Consider the following 22,479-nt stretch of genomic DNA (forward strand, 5'->3'; position numbering starts at 1 on the left):
CCAGCCACAGACTAGGAGAAAATGTTTGCAAAATATATATCTCAAAAGGACTTATATCCATAATATATAATTATATAATACTACCCAGTACAGAAGACAATCCATTTAACAAAAGGCTGGGAGCAAAAGATTTGAACACATACTTCATAGAAGAAAATACACAAATGGTCAATAAGCACCATCCCACAGTCACAACACCATTAGTCATTAGGGAAATACAAGTTAAAGCTATAATGAGATACCACTACACACCCACTAACATCACTAAAATTAAAGGACTGGTAAATATCAAGTGCTGGAGAGGATGTGACACAATTGAAACTCTCATGTACTGCTGCACAACCCAGCAATCTTAGATATTTTCCCATGAGAGATAAAAACATATGTCCTCACAAAAACACACACAAAAGTTCATAACAGCTTTCTTCATAATACTTAAAGTCTGGCATCCTAAATTTTCCTCAGTTGATGAATGGATAAACAAATGGTGGTACATTCATACAAGGAAATACTGCTGAGCTATAGAAAAGAATAGACTACTAGTAACATGCAACAACATGGATGAATTTCAAAAGCAGTATGCTACCTCCATACTGTTTTCAAGAATGGCTGTACTAGCTTGCATTCCCACCAACAGTATAAGAGGGTTCCCCTTTCTCTGCTTCCTTGTCAACATCTGTTGTTTCCTGTGTTGTTAATTTGAGCCATTCTGACTGGTGTGAGGTGGTATCTCATTGTGGTTTTGATTTGTATTTTCCTGATGATGAGTGATGTTGAGCATTTTTTCAAGTGTCTGTTGGCCATTTGTATGTCTTCTTTGGAGAAATGTCTGTTCATGTCTTCTGCCCATTTCTTGACTGGATTATTTGTCTTTTGGGTGTTGAGTTTGTTAAGTTAAAATAGATCTTGGATACTAGCCCTTTGGAGATACCCAGCCTAGAAGAGGACAATCAATCAAAATGATTTTTCTTTGTAAATATTAAATCCAGAATTACATTAGGATATCAAATATCAAACATAAATTTAATAACTAAATTTTCCCTGAAGAATATAACAGGAGATGGTGCATTTTCTGAGCATTTTGTCTAAATTTGTAATATAGTTGTATCTTGTTTTGTGTTACCAATAGGTTTTAAACTTGTATAAATCAGAAACATTTAGAATTTTCTAAAACACTTCATTAAAGTATCTCTATGGTGAAAAAAAAAAAGCAGTATGCTAGGAGAAAGACACCAGGCACAAAAAGACCAAAGACCACATATTTATGATCATTTAGAATTTAAAATTCTCAAAAATGCAAAACTATTGTGACATTAACCAGATCAGTAGTTATCAGGGGGTGGGGTAAGGGAAAGATACTGACTGAGAGGGGGCAGGAGGGAACTTTTGGGGCTTATATAAATGTTCTATATCTTGGTGATGGTGCTAGTTACATGAGTGTATACATTTGCTAAACTCACCAAAATCTGTACAGAAAATTATTGGATTTTATTGTGTATTAATTATACCTCAATAAAGCTGATTATTTTTAAACACACACACACACGTGCACACACCTGAGAACTGCCAATGATAGGAAGTGTTCAAAACCATCAAGGGTGTTGTTTCACTCCCTAAAGTCCTACATGGATACCCAGGTTAACAACCCCTGCTGCAAGTGCCCAAAAGTACGATCACAACAGTCAACTGAAAGGAATTTAAACCTCAAGTTGCAACAGTGCTAAGCCCATTGCAACAGCAACTCAGGCTTTGGGAGGTCTAGCTAGTTAGAGATTTCCCACCTGGGCCCATCCAGGCCACACTGGTATGTACCAGCAGGCTCATCCATTTAGGCATCAACATCTCCAAGGTTTCCTTTTCTTCCTCCTTCTAAACCTTACTTTCAGAAAAGGATTGAAAACTTTTCCAATCACTAAATGATTGCTAAAACTAAGTTTGTTACCCCTCCCAGCAGTATTTTTATTTTAGTAAAGAATAGAGCTGTAAGTGAAAAACCTATTTCCAACATTAGAACTTAAGGCACAGTGAATAAAGGAAGGCATTTGCTTTTTGGATGCAAAAAAACTCCTCAGTTGCATCAAGTAAGCATCTATTTCCACATAAAAGGACACAGTGATTTCTCTCTGAGTCCTAGGACTTTGGATTCTCTTCAAACTTTCCCTCTTTTACTATCTGCAGGCAATACATTTTCTGAAGTTGTTTTGGTCTCTTTCAGAAACCAACAAAGTAGAGAGAAAAGAGAGTGAACAGACCAAGAAAAGGTGAGTCCTGACCTTCCAACATTGCTGAAAGAGGTACCATCTCCAGCGGATTTATAACTTCACCATCAGTTAAGTCTGAGGCATGCTGAGACCTCAGCAAACATGAACTAATGGAGAGGAAAAGGAAAGTTAGTATCTGGAAGGAAATATTCTAGCTATAAATGGATGGCAGGATGTCCAATGCACAATGCTCAAGGGGCACGGCAAGCTGAGTCAAGTTAAAGTAGAAAATTAATACCAAAAGGGTCTGTGTCATGTGCATGAGCTTTATATTATTCACCATGGTAACCCCAGTACCTATCATGGTGCCTGGACTAGTGGGAATCCTACATGTGTGGAATGAATAAATAAATAAGTGAGGAGTGATAACATGTTCCCTTTAGCGTCAGTGTCTTTGCACCTGCTGTGTCCTCTGCTTGGAATGTTCTTCTGCCACTTCTTTACCTCATTCTTCAGATCTTGGTTCAAGCTGCACTTCTACAAAAAACCAACCCTTTCTTAGAGTATGTTAGTCTGTTATCGTGTCATATGGATCCCTATGCTTTTTCTTCATAACACCAGGTAATACTTACATTTTTGTGTAATTACGTTATTAAACTATGAACTATACCAAACTTTATAGAGAGTAGAGATCATATCAGTTAAGCTTATCTTTGTATTGCCAGCACCTAACACAGTGCCTGGCATATAGTAGGTGCTCAATAAAGTTTTTTTCTATTGTGAAATTGTAGCAGCAGATATTTTTTAATTCATAGAAAATAGCCTTTTTATAACACTAACAATTTTCTGTAGTTATAATTTAATGGCATCTACTGGTTTACAGATAATAGGACTTTTTCATAAAATTTACACTGTTGTGGTTTGATAAATACATAACATGTTGGAAAAGAGTTTCATGGAAACGTAAATGCTATTCATCAGGGTTTAGCTTCTCTTACATTTGCTTTCAGCTGAGCAATATTATAATTTGTTTGATTTTTATTTATTTTTCATTTATTTGCTTACTTTCCAGATTCTTTACCTAATCAAATCCAAATAAGCAACACTAAATATGGCCCAGGGGAAATGTGTATATCCTTTTCTTTATATTCTCTTTTGTCCACATACTAGGGGCTATAGAAGACAAAATGTGGTGAGGTGCTTTTTTTAAGAGTTCAAGTTTTCAGTTGTTTTTAAATTCAGTTTATTCAAACTAAAAACAAAAAAATTTCACCCATTCTCCCACCCCTCACCCCTCACTTCTGGCAACCACCAATCTCCTCTCTGTGTCTATGAGGTGGGTTTTTTATTATTTATTTTTAGATTCCACATATAAGAGAGATCATATGGTGTTTGTCTCTGTCTGACTTACTTCCCTTATCATAATGCTCTCAAGGTCCTTCCATGATGTCACAAATGGCAAAATCTCATTCATTTTTATGGCTGAATCATATTCCATTATATGTATATACCACAATTTCTTTATCCATTCATCTATCAATGGACACTTAGGTTGTTTCCATACCTTGGTTATTGTAATAAATATTTGTTGAAAGAATGAATGTATGCATGAAGGAATACATAAAGATTCCTGGTGATCAGTTGTTTCACAACATGATGAAATCAGATTATCTGTATCTCCATCTTCCCCGAGGAACAGGGCTCTCAAGAATATCAGGGCTCTGGCCACACAGTCATAGGGTCAGGCAATCCTAAGTCAAAAGCCTGGTCACAAAGATACTGTCATAAGCCCAGGGTCAACAGACCCAGAGTGCTCAGCATCTACCCAAATACGCACGCTGCTGTGAGTCTAGGAATCCTGGAGGGTAAGCGCAGGTACTGAGATCTTGCCTGCCCTCTTAGACTCAGTTCAGGTATGGTCCTGCAGGGAGAAGGCAGCAAGTAATCAACATATGGCAGGGGCAGGTCCAGTCAAAAATAAAGGGTAGTTAATTGAAGGAAGCATGAACAGCACATCTCCACCTCTCTCTTCAACAGTTTGTTTCTCCTTATTGCTATTTCAATGGCTCCCTGTATTCTGCCCTATCACTGAAATCTAGAAAAAGAAAGTGGCTCTATTGCAAATCCTCACCCAATTCCTTTTCTGTTGTTGTTTTTCCAGAGTACAATACCATGTACCTGAAAGATCTGATGAAGCTCAGTGTGTTAACATTTCGAAGACAACTTCAGGCAACAGAAGTACTACACATTTTTAATTAAAGAGTAAAATCCATATGACCATCCATTGTTTATATGCCTTCGCTTTCAAATTTTGGCTTACATTTTTTCTTGTCCGTTAATATTATTATTACCATTAATAATAGCAGGGGCTCCAGGACTCCTTGTAAGTGAGATGACCTCCCTATAATGCCAGTTCTGCTCCCTATGCCAGGAGCAGATTTTAACTGCTTCTTTTCATTTTGGAGCACACTTGTAGGCCAAGCTCACCTGACTGGTTCCTGGCTCAGGACTGATGTTTAAGACTAACACCTCCTGTTTCAGATTCAGCCTTCTTTTCTTAATTCTATAAATTGTGTTTTATGTAGAACTCCCAATTACTGGAATAATGGCTTTTATCTATGCTTAATTCTAAAACAGTGCCTCATTCCATCTTGTGTATTTGTGACTACCTCTTCAGTCTGGGTGGGAGTTATGTATGTTATGGCTTTATAGTGCTGTTATTAATATTTTGAAACATAAAGAGATGTGTACTATAATAATGTAATTACTATGTCCTGAGAAAATTTACCCACTTCTCTGTGAGGGTCAGTAGGAAAATGGTGGGTTGGTGTGCTGACAACAATGAGCAGACCGACTCAAAATTTGGAAAATTAGGAATGATGGAGATAGAACCAGCTCTGAATCCTGGAGCCACTTCTATCTGGGCTGCTGCTAATCTGAGGAGGATCCACCTGCCCAACAAGCTATTGATAAGCCTTAGCAGAGAGCACTGTGTAAAGCAGGAAAGCACTATGCACTGTGAACCCTACTTCTCTTCTTGAAATAAGTGACTGAGATGATGGCCCAGGGCAATTGTTCAAGAGCCAATATGAGAGATCACAATACTCAAAAGAGAGAAAGAAAAAAAAGGGAAAGCTCTTAACCAACAGAGATGCACATGAATGTCCTATCTGTCCAGCCCTCTAGCAAGCAAAAGGTGAACAGACTGTCCAAAAGAACTTCAGACAGACAGCACCTTCCTTGGTGGTTGGTGAGAAGTCTGGATAATACTCAAGTTATCGTGATGCTCCATCTGGCTGGAGGCAGAGCTGGGAGGGAGAGCTATCATCTTGATAATGGGATAAAAGGAAGGAGGCTTAGGACTCTTTCAACTCATGGCTGAGAAAGAAGGAGCTAGAGTGGAATTAGGAGGACCAAGATGCAAATCATCCAGAGGCCAACATAGTTGGCAGGTGTCCTAGGAAGGGATCAGCTGGTTCAGAGCAGGGCTCGCAAATTTGTGTCTGATACTGTCTATGTCATTCTCAACGATGGGAAAACTGGATGCACAAGAGGACTATGCTAGCCCAGTAGAAATGAGTTAGGTGACCCTGGCTCTAAGGCAGCATCACTAATGGACAGAGCAGCCTCAGTCCAAACCGAGACAGAACTTTGGGAGGCCCAACGCACAGAAATATTTCTTCTTATTCTACATAAAGGAACCTAGAAGATTGTAGACAGCTGTGCTAGCCATGCTTGCCTTGTAATATTACCATTTGTGTGTTGTGCCCTGCCTCTGCCTTCATTAGGCTGAGGTATCTTGTTGGCTCCTAACATGTTTTATACAGTGAGCTCTTAATAAATTTTTCTTAAATTGATTTAAAAGTCTCCATTTTCTGCTTTACTTCAACAGTGCTACTCAACTCTCGTAGCCCAACATTACTTCCTCTGTCCTCCTAACGTATTTCCTCCCTCTTAATGTCTCCATGGAAGCCTCATTCTCCAGTCACCTTGGCTAGAGTCCTCTGACTCATCCTAAACCCTCTCCTCTTCCCTTTTCTCTTAGCCATTATATAAGAAAGGGGGGTTTATATAATTCTAAATGTTTATCTCAGTTATGAGACATAAAAATATCAAGCAAAGGAGGTCCTTTCTGAGGACAACTGGGAAATCTGGAGTTAGGAAAACGATACTTGCTTTTCAGTTTGTAACTTTTTATATTCTGTAATTTTAAATTATGTGCTCATATGTACATTAAACAAAAACTTAATGTAAAATATTCCTTAAAATACCTTGATTACAAAATGAATGCATATAACTATATTGTATATTTCTAAAGTTGCCAAGAGAGTAAATCTTAAAAGTTCTCATCACAAGAAAAAAAAAGTTTGTACTTATGTGTGGTGATAGATGTTAATAAAACTTACTGTGTCAATCATTTCACAATGTATACATATATCAAATTATTATGTTGTACACCTAAAATTAGTACAATGTTATGTGCCTATTTTACCTCAACTAAAAATAAATAAATGAATATATATATACACTTAGCATATAGCATGCACTTAGCATATATTGCTACATGTAGCATATACATATATGGCATGTGAGAAGACCCAGGAAAAATCTGGAAGAAAGAAAATTCCAGGGTCTGTGAGGGCAACAATATCTCTAATTTTTTTTTTAAAGATTTTATTTATTTATTTGACAGAGAGAGACACAGTGAGAGAGGGAACACAAGCAGGAGGAGTGGAAGAGGGAGAAGCAGGTCTCCCGCTGAACAGGGAGCCCGATGCGGGGCTCCATCCCAGGACCCTGGGATCATGACCTGAGCCGAAGGCAGACGCTTAACGACTGAACCACCCAGGCGCCCCAATATGTCTAATTTCTTAACCAATGAATCCTGGAAACCTAACAGTACCTCAAAGCTATTTGTTCAAAGATTGAATGAAGCATTAATGTGCCCTCTGGTGAAAACATCCCTCCTTTGTATGTTAAATTCTCCAGATTTTCGATGTTCCAAATCTGGGGAAAGAAAAGCCAAGAAAAGTTAAGAGGTCATTAAGTATAATAACAGTACTAGTTAACATTCCTGGTACTCACCTTGTATCAGGGACTCTTCTAAACTGTTAAACTCATTATCCCATTTATTCCTCACAATGACCCTGTGATGTAGGTATGTGGATAGTATGACCATTTTGCTGATGAGGAAACCTAGACATGGACAGGTCAAAGCAATTAACCCAAGGTCACTAACTTAATAAGTGACAGAGCTGGGGAAAATTTTGCAAAGCATCACTCTTTCTACCTCTTTGTTTCCCAGCCATAGAAGAGACAACACTTTGGCTGGTTGTAGGTTGAGTGCCTATACCACATCCTGCACTAACAGCCCTCCGAGGCAGTGCCTCCAGAGGATTCATCACTGAGTTTTCCAGAAGCCATTCCATCATCTCATAAGGCCAGAAGCTGTGGATGATAAGGCACATGATATGATCGATCAGCAGAAATGAGTTTTTGGCACGTGATGTAATGAGCACTGGGTATCATATAAGACTGATGAATCACTGACCTCTACCTCTGAAACCAATAATACATTATATGGTAATTAATTGAATCTAAATTTAAAAAAGAACACAGTAAAACTTGCATAGATGGGGAAATTTTAATCATATTTCCCCCACCCTCCCCAAAGGGTAGAATAACTAAATGGATTTTGAGACAATGAATTTAGGAAGAAACTATTTGCCATGCAAGTTTAGATGTGAAAAACTTTTCTATTCATCATTAAAGAAAAACTGGCAAACCAAAAAAAAAAGGGGGGGGGAAGAAAAGGAAAAATGAGTTTTTGCTCAGAGGGAAAGCAAACTACAACGGCTGCCTCCATCTCCTCCCCCTCCACCCCTACCACTTACTCTTTTGCAATCCACCCTCCTCCCTCTGCCATTCTGAAGCCAGTTTAATCCACTCGGTGGTCTCACATTTGTTAACCTGGGCTAGAAAGCAAAGGGTCATCTCTGACTACTGCTCTACAACCTTTCCCTCAGTACCCACTGCCACCCACCTCCCTGCCACACTTGGTTATCACAAGACCAAGCAAATATTTCTCTGACTTCAGCAACCACCCTTTCTTTTCTCATTCAGGTCCTTATTTCCTCAATCCAAGAACATGACAATCACTACCCAACTGATCCCAGTCTACTGTCCTTCTTATCCTGCATTCTGTCCAAAACATCGAAACGAACAAGAAGATAAATAGTGAAAAAAGGTCTCCTCACATTCCTTTTCCCTAGCCACATAGAGACAACTATGATCTCCAGGTTCTTACATATCTTTCCATAGACACACTATGCCTGTGTGTGTGTGTGTGTGTGTATGTGTACATATACGTACATGAAAATAGTGTACATACGTATATACATATACATACATAAATGTATGTGTGCATGTGTGTGCACATATTTTTCCCCTTATTCAGGTAGATTTGGTTTTATTCTATACCTAACTTAACAGCCTAAACATAAGACTTCTGCTAAGATGATTAAGAAAGAAACCAGCCTTCAGTATAATCCTTCATATTAAAAACACATTACTGTATCAGTTTTCAGTCTCATCCATATACCAGCATTATTGTGGATCTTATAATAAAAGTGAGATTCCATTGGCTTTCACCATGTCTGCCTGTTCACTCCATAAGAAAAATACTTACAGATATGGAGTCCTGCACTATGCTTAGACACAATTTTTTTTTTTTAAGAGAGAACATGTGCAAGCAGTTGGGGGAGGGAAGGGGCAGAGGGAGAGAGAGAATCTCAAGCAGGTTCCACACCCAGCACAGGAGCCCAACACGGGGCTCAATTTCATGACCCTGAGATCATGACCTGAGTGGAAACCAAGAGTCAGATGCTTAACCAACTGAGCCACCCAGGCATCCCTTTAGACACAAATTTTTTAGCCTGTTCCAATTTGAACAAGTTACACCCTCGGTCTGGTCTACAATAGTCACCCTGAACTGGATCTCACATTTCCTGTGTATCATTTTTTGTCTTTTGTGATTTACTCCCTCACTTTGGTGGTACATATATGCCAGTAGCTTTCTGAGAAAGGATATATGGGAAATTAATTTAATAAGATTTTGTGTATCTGAGAATGTCTTTATCCTACTTCCCACTTAATCATTTGCCTTGATATGGAATTTTGGATTGGAAATTATTTCCACTGTTTTAGTTTCCAGTGTTGTTCTTGAGAAAGCTATAGAAATTCTGATTCCTTATTTTTTTTTATGTGGAAGCTTTTAAGATCTCTCTATGTTCAGTGTTCCTAAATTTTGTAATGAAGTGCCTATTCATCTACTGTGATTTACACTGAGGTAGCCTTTTGTATTTGAAAATGCATGTCCTTCACTCTAAGGAAATTTTCCTGAATTATATCATTGATTAATTTTTCTCCTCTATTTCACTGGTCTCTCATTCTAGGATATGGATTCCAATGTTGGATCTCCTAGACTGATCCTCCCATTTTCTTATCTTTCTCTCCTCTTTTCCATCTTTTTGTCCTTTGTTCTATTTCTTAAAGATTTCCTCAAGTTTATCTTCCAACCTTTCTGTTGTATTCTATTTTATTTTATTTTATTTTTTTTATTATGTTATGTTAGTCACCATACAATACATCATTAGTTTTTGATGTAGTGTTCCATGATTCATTGTTTTCGTATAACACCCAGTGCTCCATGCAGTACGTGCCCTCCTTAATACCCATCACCGGGCTAACCCATCCCCCCACCCCCTCCCCTTAGAACCCTCGGTAGGTTTCTCGGAGTCCATAGTCTCTCATGGTTCGTCTCCCCCTCTGATTTCCCCCCCTTCATTTTTCCCTTCCTTCTCCTAATGTCCTCTATGCTATTCCTTATGTTCCACAAATAAGTGAAACCATATGATCATGACTTTCTCTGCTTGGCTTATTTCTTCTTAGCATAATCTTCTCCAGTTCCATCCATGTTGATGTAAAAGTTGGGTATTCAACCTTTCTGATGGCTGAGTAATATTCCATTGTATATATGGACCACATCTTCTTTATCCATTCATCTGTTGAAGGGCATCTCGGCTCTTTCCACAGTTTGGCTATTGCAGACATTGCTGCTATGAACATTGGGGTGCATATGGCCCTTCTTTTCACTACATCTGTGTCTCTGGGGTAAATACCCAGTAGTGCAATTGCTGGGTCATAAGGTACCTCTATTTTTAATTTTTTGAGGCACCTCCACACTGTTTTCCGAAGTGGCTGTACCAACTTACATTCCCACCAACAGTGTGAGAAGGTTCCCCTTTCTCTACAACCTTTCCAACATTTGTTGTTTCTTGCCGTGTCAACTTTTGCCATTCTAACTGGTGTAAGGCAGTATCTCAATGTGGTTTTGATTTGAATTTCCCTGATGGCTAATGATGATGAACATTTTTTTCATGTGTCTGTTAGCCATTTGTGTGTCTTCTTTGGAGAAGTGTCTGTTCATGTCTTCTGCCCATTTTTTTTTGACTTATTTGTTTTTTTGGGTGTTGAGTTTGAGAAGTTCTTTATAGGTCTTGGGTATCAGCCCTTTGTCTGTAGTGTCATTTGCAAATATCTTCTCCCATTCTGTGGGTTGCCTCTTTGTTTTGTGGACTGTTTCCTTTGCTGTGCAGAAGCTTTTTATCTTGATGAAGTCCCAAAAGTTCATTTTTGCTTTTGTTTCACTTGCCTTTGGAGATGTATCTTGAAAGAAGTTGCTGTGGCCGATGTCAAAGAGGTTACTGCCTGTGTTCTCCTCTAGGATTTTGATGGATTCCTGTCTCACATTGAGGTCTTTCATCCATTTTGAGTTTATCTTTGTATATGGTGTTAGAGAATGGTTGAGTTTCATTCTTCTGTATATAGCTGTCCAATTTTCCCAGCACCATTTATTGAAGAGACTGTCTTTTTTCCATTGCATATTTTTTCCTGCTTTGTTGAAGATTATTTGACCATAGAGTTGAGGGTCCATATCTGGCTCTCTATTCTGTTCCATTTGTCTATATGTCTGTTTTTGTGCCAGTACCATGCTGTCTTGGTGATCACTGCCTTGTAATATAGCTTGAACTCGGGCAAAGTGATGCCCCAGCCTTGTTTTTCTTTTTCAACATTTCCTTGGCGATTTGGGTCTTTTCTGATTCTGTTGTATTTTGCTATCACATTTTAATTTTTAAGAGCTCTTTTTTGTTCTCTGAATGTTTCTGCAAGGAGTCTGTTCTTAATTGTTGCAATATCATCTCTTGACTCTCTGAAGATGTTCATGATATGTTGTTTAAGTCTTATTTTTCCTCCCTTATCTCTGTGTCCTCCAAGTTGTTTCTTTCTGTTTGTTTGCTTTGGTCTATATCATCCATGTTGGAGGATTCCTCAGATGTCTGCTGATGCTTGAGTGTCTGTTCATGATTAAGAGTAAGGAATTAAAAACTTGTTTGGAGGATCTAAGTCTGTGGATGAGCTTGTTAAATTTAGCGTTACAGTAAAGGGAGCTAGGTGGGCCTTTGCTGGGAAACCATATTTAGATCTTTCCTCTTCTGCTGGTAGTTTTCCAGTATCTTGCCTGGAAGGTAGAAGTTTGGCTGTCAGCACTTCGGGAACCAAGTGAAAGAAAAGAGATGTGTGTGTGTGCATGTGTATGTGCACATGTGATAGTGGTGGGGTCTCTGCAGGCTTTATTCAGTATGAATAAATGTACTTAATCTATATGCTTTCAGTATGGTAAATCCATCCTCAAATGTGTGAGATGTTTCCCAGTTGAAACACTCCCTGCTTTACCCTTTCCAGAGAACGAGACTCTAGACTTTTGCCAGGGTGGGAGAGGGAAGTTACCCAGTGGTGTGAAGTGGGAAAGGAGAGCTCAGCTATAACTTACTATCAAACAAATTTTACCTAGTCTTCCTTATTTTGGCCCTTATCTTTCCACCCAAACTTCACCCTCAATTGGTTCTCAATCCTGCCAGTTCCTGAGGATTTTGATAATTCTGGAGTATAAACTGGATTGTTTCTTGGGTTTCTGCACTGACACATAAGACTGTCCTGCCTTATTAAGTTAGTTACCACTCATCCATCTATTTTTTAGACTCCAAACTGTCATCTTCTTTCCTATTCTTGTACTGTTAAATTTTTCCACTTAAATTAAAAAAATAATTTTTCTTTAGTTTTAGTGGAATTTCAGAAGGTAATGGAATTAGATGTGTATATTTAACCTACCATTGTACCTGGAACTCCACTATTCTAGGACTCTACCATTGAGGGCCTTCAGTCTAACATCCAAGTCATCAACAATGTGACTTGAAACTAACTCAACTCTTTACCAATCTTACTTTTCCCCTCTCCTCATCATATTGGAAAACCATGATACTGCCAGATTTAGCTACTAATCTGGCATTAGTTATATACCCTGTTATACACCCTGTTATTATCAAGTTTGTTTCCATTTATGCTATTTTGCATCTCTGGAATATTTTTCCCCATCTTCCTCTGTTTATTGGACTCTTGTTCACCATTAAAGCCTGGCTCAAATCCACTACCTCTGCTGGGCCACATATCTAACCACCACCCAGGCTATGTAGTGACACCATATCCTTGGATCACAGAATACCCCTTCCAGCAATAATTCATTCCTATCCTAAAACATTCCTTCCCCACCAAGTACCATGATTCTGGCCATTGGCCAATATATAGAGGAGTTCCAAGTTTCCTAGGGGGACTTCAAGCCACCAAATAAGCAAGTGTTATTTTGTTATACACAGCCTTAGTCTTAAACCACTTGGTCTGGGTAGTTTGATGCTCTACATGCCAACTTCCCCCAACCATTCTAGGTTTGGCTTTTGATCACCCGATTGCCTCCTGTCCTTGCCATACCACTTAGACCTGACAATCATCTCCTTCTCCCAGGTTAAAATCTTAGTTTCCCCATTTTAAGTATGACTTGGATTCACTCCCTAAAAAAGCTGCTTCTGACCACCCAGCATAATCATCCCTTGACCCATCTCAGCCTTCTGAGCCCATTATTTCAGAGCAGTCACACCAGACCAGATCTTCCCAGCCAACAGGAAGCAGGATTACAGTCACATGGCCCTACACAGGAGGTAGAGGTGTGCCCTGTATCTACTCCTCAATTTTAGTAGACATCCTCATTAACTTAAGTAAAACCTCTCATTTCATGGAATCATATAATTTTAGAGCTTAGAAGAACTCAAACAGTCCTTGGCCCTCATGGGAGGTGGAAGCTGGATACCACAGGAATTGAGAAGCAGGGTCTGGAGAGATGTGCAAACAGAAAACGAAGACTCATACAGAGATGGGTAAGGTGGTGGCAAGGCTAAAGTAGAATAGAGAAGGAAAACTGTCTGTTTACAGCAACATTTCTGAACCTTGCTACACTTTAAGTTTGCCAGCATGTAATAAAACATTTCTAATTATGTGAGCAGTTATTTTTGTCTGTTCCTTATATATTTCCTAAGAAAATATTTGTCTGCAAACAGTGCATTAACAAGCATTAAGGATAAAAGGTACAGATAATGAATGAAATGGCAAAGAGATCAGAATCAGTAGTTTACACGTCTTATGAAAAAGCACATAAGATTTCCCACTTCTCACATTACTTCCTATTAACCCACACTTTTGCTTATAGCAATTAATAAATTGTCTTTAGTGAATGAGAAGAATACATCTCAGTTTTTGTAGGGCCTTACACCTGTAAAATCTAAATCAGAATCACAGAGTTGGGGAACCATAGATGCTGTGTCTTGGGTCAAGGCTCTTTACTAATGATGTTTTCAGAGAAAACTAAGTACCCGTGCCTTCTTCATCCTGGCACCATTTACATTGTTCCCTATTCACATACACACAAGAACAATGTAATATTTTTTTTATAAACAAGTGTAACATGACAAAGGTTAGAGGACTTACTACTTTTTAAATGTTTTATTGTGAAAAGAAGCCCTTTAAAAATATATGTGAAGTTATTTCAGAAAGTAGCTCTCCACCCTGGCTGTAGTATCAGCTTACTCCTACCCATTGCATGAGGCAAAGTGGTCTCTTTTCCCATGATCTGATTGTATGGCACTGTTCTTGAGATTACACTGTGAACCCATACGTTTCCAAAATATAGAGAGTACAAAGTAAAAAGTCACTAAATTGTCCTAACAGTCTATTAGACATGGAAGAAACATAGGAAGCATCCAGTAGAGCTCTTCCATTTTAGGTGGCAAACCAGGGCAGAGAGGAGAGGGATTAACCAAACATCAAAGAAAACCAGCCCCAGAACTCAAATTCCTGACCTTCAGGTTGGTGCTTTCCACTTTATCCTCTGTGCTTCCGCTAGCTGGAAGAGCTAGGGAATGGGTGTCAACAGATGATAATACAGCAAGAGCATGGACTTCGGGGTCAGATAGACCTGACACTGCTATAGTTGGCATGTGACCGTGGGCAACTTAATCTCTCTGATTCTAGGTTTCCTTATTTGTAAAATAGGGTTAATAATACCTACCTACTTCATGAGATCAAGTGCAATAAAAAAAAAAGATGAAGATTATACAGTTGAGAAGAGAGGAGAGAAAAAGAGAAAAGGCAGGGAGGGAAGGGGAGGGATGGGGAGAAGAGGGGAGGAGAGGGGAAGGATCCAGGAAACAAGCAATGTGTAGCTTGTGGCAGTAGGGTGGATTAGGGGTGGTGAATGAGCATTAGTAGTGGGAGGATGGGAACATGAAGCCATCATAGACTAATAGTGGTGGGTGTGGATTCTTTCATATAACACTCAGCCCAGAAGTCCCTCCACACCCTACTGAAAGCCAGAAATGCTCCTACAATTCCTTCTATATCAGCTTCACTTGAAGCGAAGTCCCTTGCTCAGCATCTCAACCCAGGGACTGAGATGATCCATGCAATCCCCTTACATGCATGGGACCTTTCTCTTCTTACTGCTGAAGACAAAGTCATGTTTTTAAGACCTCTATCTTTGTCAAGATTATCTCCAGACTCAAGAACACCTACTTCTCTGTCAAGGTGGCAGAAAGTTCTGCCCTTACTAAATATAACATGAAATTCTGTGCAGTCAGGCTGAGAGACAAAGGGGGTCTCTCAAGGGCCAAGAGCTCCCAGTCCAGATTTTGGAAGACCTTTGCCTTAGAGGGCAATCATGCAGAAAATGGTTTTGGAGGGTAAGGGTGTACAAATTGGAGGCAGGAAAACCAGTTAGAAAACAGGCACAATTAGCCCCTGTAAGTTTGGCATTTCTAAGTTGCTGAACAAAAAGAGCCTCCTTACATTTCCAGACTGGATCCTGGTGCCTGGGCTCATCAGATCAGGGACAGGGTAAGTATACTGCACTACAGAAGCAAATCCAAACAACAGGGGAAAGGAAACTTAAGGGAGCTGCTTTAGGAGAGATAGACCACAGGAGTTCTCTGCACTCAATCAGAATGGGATGAAAGAAATCCTAAACTATGTTGGCAAGATGAGATGATTCAGGCACAGCTACCAGACTAAAAATAGTAATATAAGTCATAGTCTTTGAATAAACCCACGATTCTATGGTCAGTTACTTTTCAACAAAAGAGGCAAGAATATACATTGAGTCTCTTCAACAATGGTGGTGGGAAAACTGGACAGCAGCAACAAAAGAATGAAGCTGGACCACTTTCCTACATGACACAAAAAAATAAACTTAAAATGGATTAAGGACCTAAATATGAGACCTGAAACAATAAAAATTCCAGAAGAGAGCACAAGCAGTAATTTTTCTGACATCGGCTGCAGCCAACATTTTTCTAGATATGTCTCCTGAGGGAAGGGAAACAAAAGCAAAATTAAACTATTGGGACTACATCAAAATAAAAAAATTTCTGCACAGCCAAGGAGACACTCAACAAAACGAAAAGACAACCTATGGAATGGGAGAAGATATTTGCAAATGACATGTGTGATAAAGCATTAGTATCAAAATATAGAACTTCTAAAACTCACCACCAAAAAAGCCAAATAATCCAATTTAAAAATGGACAGAAGAGGGGCACCTGGGTAGCTCAGTCCATTAAGCATCTGACTCTTGATTTCAGCTCAGGTCATGATCTCAGGGTCGTGAGTTCGAGCACCATGTTGGGCTCCGCACACAGGGTGGAGTCTTCTTGAGATTTTCACTCTCCCTCTCCCTCTGCCCCTCTCTCCACTCTCTCTTTCTCAAATAAATAAAGAAATAAAGTCTTTTTTCAAAAATGGTCAGAAGATATGAACAGACATTTCTCCAAAGAAGACATCCAGATGACCAATAGACACATGAAAAGATGCTCAACACCACTCATCACCAGGGAAATACAAATCAAAACTACAATGAGATATCACCTCACACCTGTCAAAATGGCTAAAATCCAAAACACAAGAAATAAGTTGGTGAGGATGTAGAGAGAAAGGAACACCCATGCACTGTTGGTGAGAATGCAAACTGGTAACTGATACAGTCACTGTGGAAAACAGTATGGAAGTTTCACAAAATATTAAAAATAGATCTACCATATGATCCAGTAATTCCACTACCGGGTATTTACCCAAAGAAAATGAAAACATTAATTCAAAAAGATGGATGCATTATTTATTGCAGCATTATTTGCAATAGCCAAATTATGGAAGAAGCACAAGTGTCCATCGATAGATGAATACATAAAGAAAATGTGAGATATATATGTATATATGTATAATAGAATATTATTCAGCCATAGAAATGAATGAAATCTTGTCATTTGCAATGACATGGATGGAGCTCGAGAGGATAATGCTAAACGAAATAGGCCAATCAGAGAAAGACAAATACATTATTTCACTCATATGTGGAATTTAAGAAACAAATGAACAAAGGAAAAAAAAGGGACACACCAAAAAACAAACCTTAACTATAGAGAACAGATGGTTACCAGAGGGGAGGTAAGGGAGGAGTGAAATAGGTGAAGGAGATTAAGAATACACTTACCTTGATAAGCATTGAATAAAATATGGAGGGGTTGAATCACCATATTGTACACCTGAAACTGATATAACACAATGTTAACTACACTAGAATTAAAATTTAAAGAAGGGGGGAAAAAACTAGGTTTTTTAATAAAATGGAAACATTAAATATTCAGTAATAAAACTGTTATCTCTCAAAAAAATAATAAATAAATAAATCACAGTCTTTTTGATATAGTCACCAAGATGAAAAGATCCTTCTTTATATCATAGATCCAGTATGGGGGTAGGGCAAAGGTGATTTCAGAAATGAGACCCAAAAGACACAGAGCAGGAAGCAGAGGCTCTTTGCTTCCAGAGCACTGGCTGCCAAATAATTAAAACTCTTTAGGTTCATATTTGCAACCCACAGCATATACCTGAAGGTTCTTATTAGAACATGCCAGGGTAGGGTTGCCATGCTGACTGGCAACACAAACTAGTTACATGCTGTTTTCACCAGTCCACCTGCCACTTTTTAACTGCACACATCAAGTATGTGCCCTCAGGCTTCAGGCCTCACAACCTTTGTAGAACAGTTGAGCTGTATCCACTTGATGAGACAACATCAAGTCTATTCCATTAAAAAAAAAAAAAAAAGCCAACCCAAACAATCAAAACCTAGTGGGTTTCTTTACTGATTTACTTTTTCCTGTGGTTTTCAATTTATTTGTTGAATACTCTTAAGAGTCATAGTCTCAGAGTTTGAGACTCTCATTGTCAATTTAGAAAGAAAAAAAAAAGGAATGCTTTTTTAAATGTTAAAAATAATTTATTTTTAAATTCTATTCCTGTGTCTAAACCAGATATGCATATTAACATATGTGAATGTCTTTAGGGTTTAAAGAGTCTTAACTGGAAAAAAAAAATATTGTGGCAAGACTTAAAGAAACAAGGTGACAGGTCAATGAAAATTTTAAGAATTTCATTCTCCCTGAGTAATTGCTTATATTCAGAACTTACTAGATATAGTTTATTTGCAGCAGGAAGTATAGGTAAGTTATAAAGAAACATTGCATCAGGGTCTTAACAATTTGTTTGGTCAAATCTTCCCCAAACCATGTAAGGAAGGGATGCTGCATCATTGTTGTCATTGTCGTCTTCATCTTCATCATTATCATAGCTATTTATTTTTTTTTTAAAGATTTTATTTATTTATTTGAGAGAGAGAGAGTGAGAGACAGAGAGCATGAGAGGGGGGAGGGTCAGAGGGAGAAGCAGACTCCCTGCCGAGCAGGGAGCCTGATGCGGGACTCGATCCCGGGACTCCAGGATCATGACCTGAGCCGAAGGCAGTCGCTTAACCAACTGAGCCACCCAGGCGCCCCCATAGCTATTTATTGAGCATACACCATGTCAGGCACTATGTTAACCAGTTTATGTATATTATCTTGGGAAGAAGGAAGAAAGGCTGCATCATCTTGCAGAAGTTTAAGAACTCATTTGAGAAGGGAGAACCAAAAGGAAAGCACAGTGATGTAAAATAGTATCAGAATTTAGAGAAGGGGGAAAAAAGTATGAGAGCAGCAATGAACAAGTATTTTATTGTATTGGGGCAGGATGGGGAGGTGTAGTCCTACCTTAAGAGTCTGATATAAGTGATCATGAGGACAGAACTGGCAAAAAAAACTGATAATACTGGGAAATAATTCCTAAAGAAAGAATTCAGGTATGAATATTCAGGAATCACAGAACTATTGCCAAAAGAGTAAGTAGATTTTGAGGAAACCAGATTACCTCTCCCCCAGCTTATTGTTTGATTCATGTTTAACCTGAAGATGGAGCCAGTCCCAAGAAAGCAGATCCAAGAGATAGATCATGGCGATGTCATGCAGACCCTGTTTCCAGCCACAACTTTGGTTATGTGAGCCAATAGTTTTCTCTCTCTATCCTTCTTCTTCCCTCCTCCCATCCTTTTTTATTCCTCAAGTTGGTTTTATTCCTTTAGTCAGACTTTCTATTCTTAATTGATACATCACAGAAGGGAAAGGCTTGGTCCAGCTGAGTCCAAAGGTATAATCAATATCTTCAAGCTACTCTCTTCCTCTCCCCTGCTTCATTTTGGCTTGGATTTTCTTTGTATATTGACCTCCTCTCCTATTACAGGCATATTCCTTCAATACAGGTAGGAAAGATGGTCACAAGAAGTTCCAGCTTATGTTGTTTGGAGAATCTTTTTTGCTAACTCCAGCAGAAATATTCTTGAGAGGATGTTGATTGGGTTTGTTTGGGTCACAAGTTCACCCCTGAACCAATCACCATGGCCAGGGACTTCTGACCTTATTAAACAGGTCCAAGTATTGGTCTCACTTCTCCCTCCCAAAAATCCCAGGGGAGTGGAGTCAACTCAAACTGGAATACAACAAAATGTTGTATGGGGAAAAGTGGTGTAAAGGATATTGGTGCCCCACTCAGGATCCCTTTATCTGGCCAATGCACCCATCCCCTGGAAGCTGTGAATGTTGACCCTAAACAACCCGTAGCTGCCTTCTCTCTCTGAGACTTGCCCTTGGCCAAATAGGAACTTCCTCCCCTAATTCTCTTTAAAATTTGATTTTGTTCATTATGATTTTTTATTAATTTTGATTTACTTAAAATGTTGCATTAAAATAGTATTCATCTTGATTATTGAAATTTTGCCACCCTTCAAATTTTGCCCTGCTCCCCTCACCCTAGTCTTGGCCCTGGCTAAGAAGATATCACCAGCCCTCCATCATCCCCTATGAGGCTAGACCTCAGTCAATGATTGACTGATATAAGGTACAAAAGTTCGGCCCCATTGCCTCAAAACAGGGCTATCTCTGCAGTAGGAGTTTCCCATGGGATTAGATCCTATAGTTAGTCTCCAGCTAGGACCACATTCCTGCTGGTTTTTATTCCTGCCCCATTTCTGCTTTCCTCAGTCTCTCTTTCTGAGAGCATTCGCAGCAAGTTACATGGATAAGAATCCCTGTCTTCAGGGAACCCTACTTAAAACAATTGATACCAGGAAGGGTTCTAGAAAGTACACACTAAAGGTGAGTTTCTGTAGTTCAATTACTCACCAGCTGGATAACAAAGAGAACTAGGTTTTGATACTGCCTGGATGCTGTGGTAGTAGATTATTAAAACTTACCTGTAGTGAGCTATTATGTGATCCAGACACAAGAAGATGCATTAACTGGTACAATGTCCTAGCATTAAAGTCACCTAGAATCTCTAAAAATTCCTAAACCCAGACCACATATAAGATAATTACATCACAATTTCTTCAGGGGAAGGACACAGGCACCAATATTTTTAGAAGCTCCCAGGTGATTTCAATGTGCTGACAAATTTAGGAACTACTGTCTCAGGCAATTGTGGAGTATGGGAGCAATAGTGACTGTAAGAAAGGACTGTGGAATCGGATAGCTCTTGGTACTCACTAATTCCTTGCAGAGAGAAAAATCACAGGTTCAAGTTTATTAATGAACAGTTTTAAACAGTGGAAACTGTCAGAGTATCTCCTTGACAACATTTAAAGAGACACTCATTTCCTACAGCTGGAGGGGAGGCATGGCTGAAGAGTAGGCTGAGGATATATCAAGAACTTCGAAATGCCTGAACCCTCTAGGCCTACAAAACTGACCAACTCCCTTGTTGAAAGATACAGCCCTCCTGCTGCTTAAAGACTACAAGGAGATCTCAGTGAGGCAATGCTTTACCAGTAGGGTTGCCAGATAAGACGCAAAATGTCCAGTTAAATTTGAATTTCAGATAAATAATGAATAATCTTTTAGTATCCCAGTCTTCTGTATCCTGTATTTTTATTTGCTAAAGCTGGCAACCCTATTTTTTTTTTAAGATTTATTTATTCATTTGGGGGGGGAGGGGCAGAGGGAGAAAATCATCAAGTAGGCTCCATGTCCAGCCCAAGAGCCTGACGTGGCGCTCAATCTCACGACCCATGAGATCATGACCTGAGCCAAAACCAAGAGTGGGACGTTTAACCGACTGAGCCACCCAGGCATTCCTGGCAACCCTATTTTTAAGGCAATTCTTGCCCTCTTATAATCTGCCCCCACTTCCATCTGGCTACTGGACACATCATTAAGATCAAATCTAGGTAAAACCTGACTAGGAAGTCTGAGGCTTGCTAAAGAAACAGAAGAGAAAATATACCAAAAGAGCTGAAGGACCTGGCTGGCAGGTACTGGCAGGAACTGGGAAAGTATTCCTGGGAGTGAGTCCTGGGGTGCTGGATCAAGGGAGGAAGAATGAAAATCTAGATAAAGGATTTAACACCTGGCTGTAAAAGGGTCCTAGCGTTCTAATATATTACTGAAATGGCACTTGAAGTTTGGAAAAAAACATGGCCCATTGTAAATGAAGTAGAGGTGTCAGAACTGTGACGGCAAACTGTGGATGGAGAAAAGGCTCAGAAGGCTTAGAGAATTAGAGATGCTAAAATGAGCCTACTATATAAACCTGGAAAACCTATCACTGTCTATTGACCAGGAGGGCCTGGAAGACACTTCATTAACCAAAGCAGTAAAAAATAGGCTGGTGAGAGGGGACATAAGCATTGTTGAAAATCCAGTAATATTTGTTCTATGTAGATGAGGACTGACAGTAGAAGATGCTGTTATAGAGTGGGATTTACAATATCGAGGATGACATGATCCTGGAATACTAGAGGGCAGGGGCAGCACTTAAACATCAGAGGTAATGGGCATAATTAATGTGATGGGCAGCAAGTTTGGAACACAAGGCAGGGAGCCTCAGTGATCCCTAGAGATGACTCATAAAAATGGTACCCCTGGGGCGCCTGGGTGGCTCAGTCGTTAAGCGTCTGCCTTCAGCTCAGGTCATGATCCCAGGGTCCTGGGATCGAGCCCCGCATTGGGCTCCCTGCTCAGCGGGAAGCCTGCTTCTCCCTCTCCCACTCCCCCTGCTTGTGTTCCCTCTCTCGCTGTGTCTCTCTCTGTCAAATAAATAAAATCTTTAAAAAAAAAAAATGGTACCCCTAGGGGCAAGGAAATGGGCCACCCTCAGAGGTCCTGTTTAAGATATGTAACCAAAGGATCAAGAACAGATGAGAAAACTGAGGTCACAAGCCCACCATCCCCCCACACCTGGAGGTAATCTTTATCTTTGTGATAAAACTTTTCTTGTTTATTATTTTGCAGCCTATGTATGTACCCTAAACAATATAATTTAGTTTCCCTCTGTTTCCAACTTTTATATAAATAAAATTATACTATATTGTTTTTTATGTGTGACTAATTTCCTTCACTCTATATTATGTTTGTAA

General features: G+C 39.3%; 1 protein-coding gene across 1 annotated transcript in view; it reads left to right on the forward strand.

Annotated features, from left to right (window-relative positions):
• The window catches only part of CD86 (CD86 molecule), a 44,295-nt gene extending 38,237 nt beyond the window's left edge, over window positions 1–6,058 (forward strand). The window contains exons 6-7 of the mRNA XM_021692458.1: window positions 2,216–2,261; window positions 4,363–6,058. Of these exons, the coding sequence (XP_021548133.1) occupies window positions 2,216–2,261; window positions 4,363–4,456 (140 nt within the window). The 3' untranslated portion in view covers window positions 4,457–6,058. The remainder of the gene's footprint in view (window positions 1–2,215; window positions 2,262–4,362) is intronic.
• The last annotated feature ends 16,421 nt before the right edge of the window (window positions 6,059–22,479 follow it).

The sequence above is a fragment of the Neomonachus schauinslandi genome, chromosome 1, assembly GCF_002201575.2.
Source record: "Neomonachus schauinslandi chromosome 1, ASM220157v2, whole genome shotgun sequence".
Taxonomy (NCBI): domain Eukaryota; kingdom Metazoa; phylum Chordata; class Mammalia; order Carnivora; family Phocidae; genus Neomonachus; species Neomonachus schauinslandi.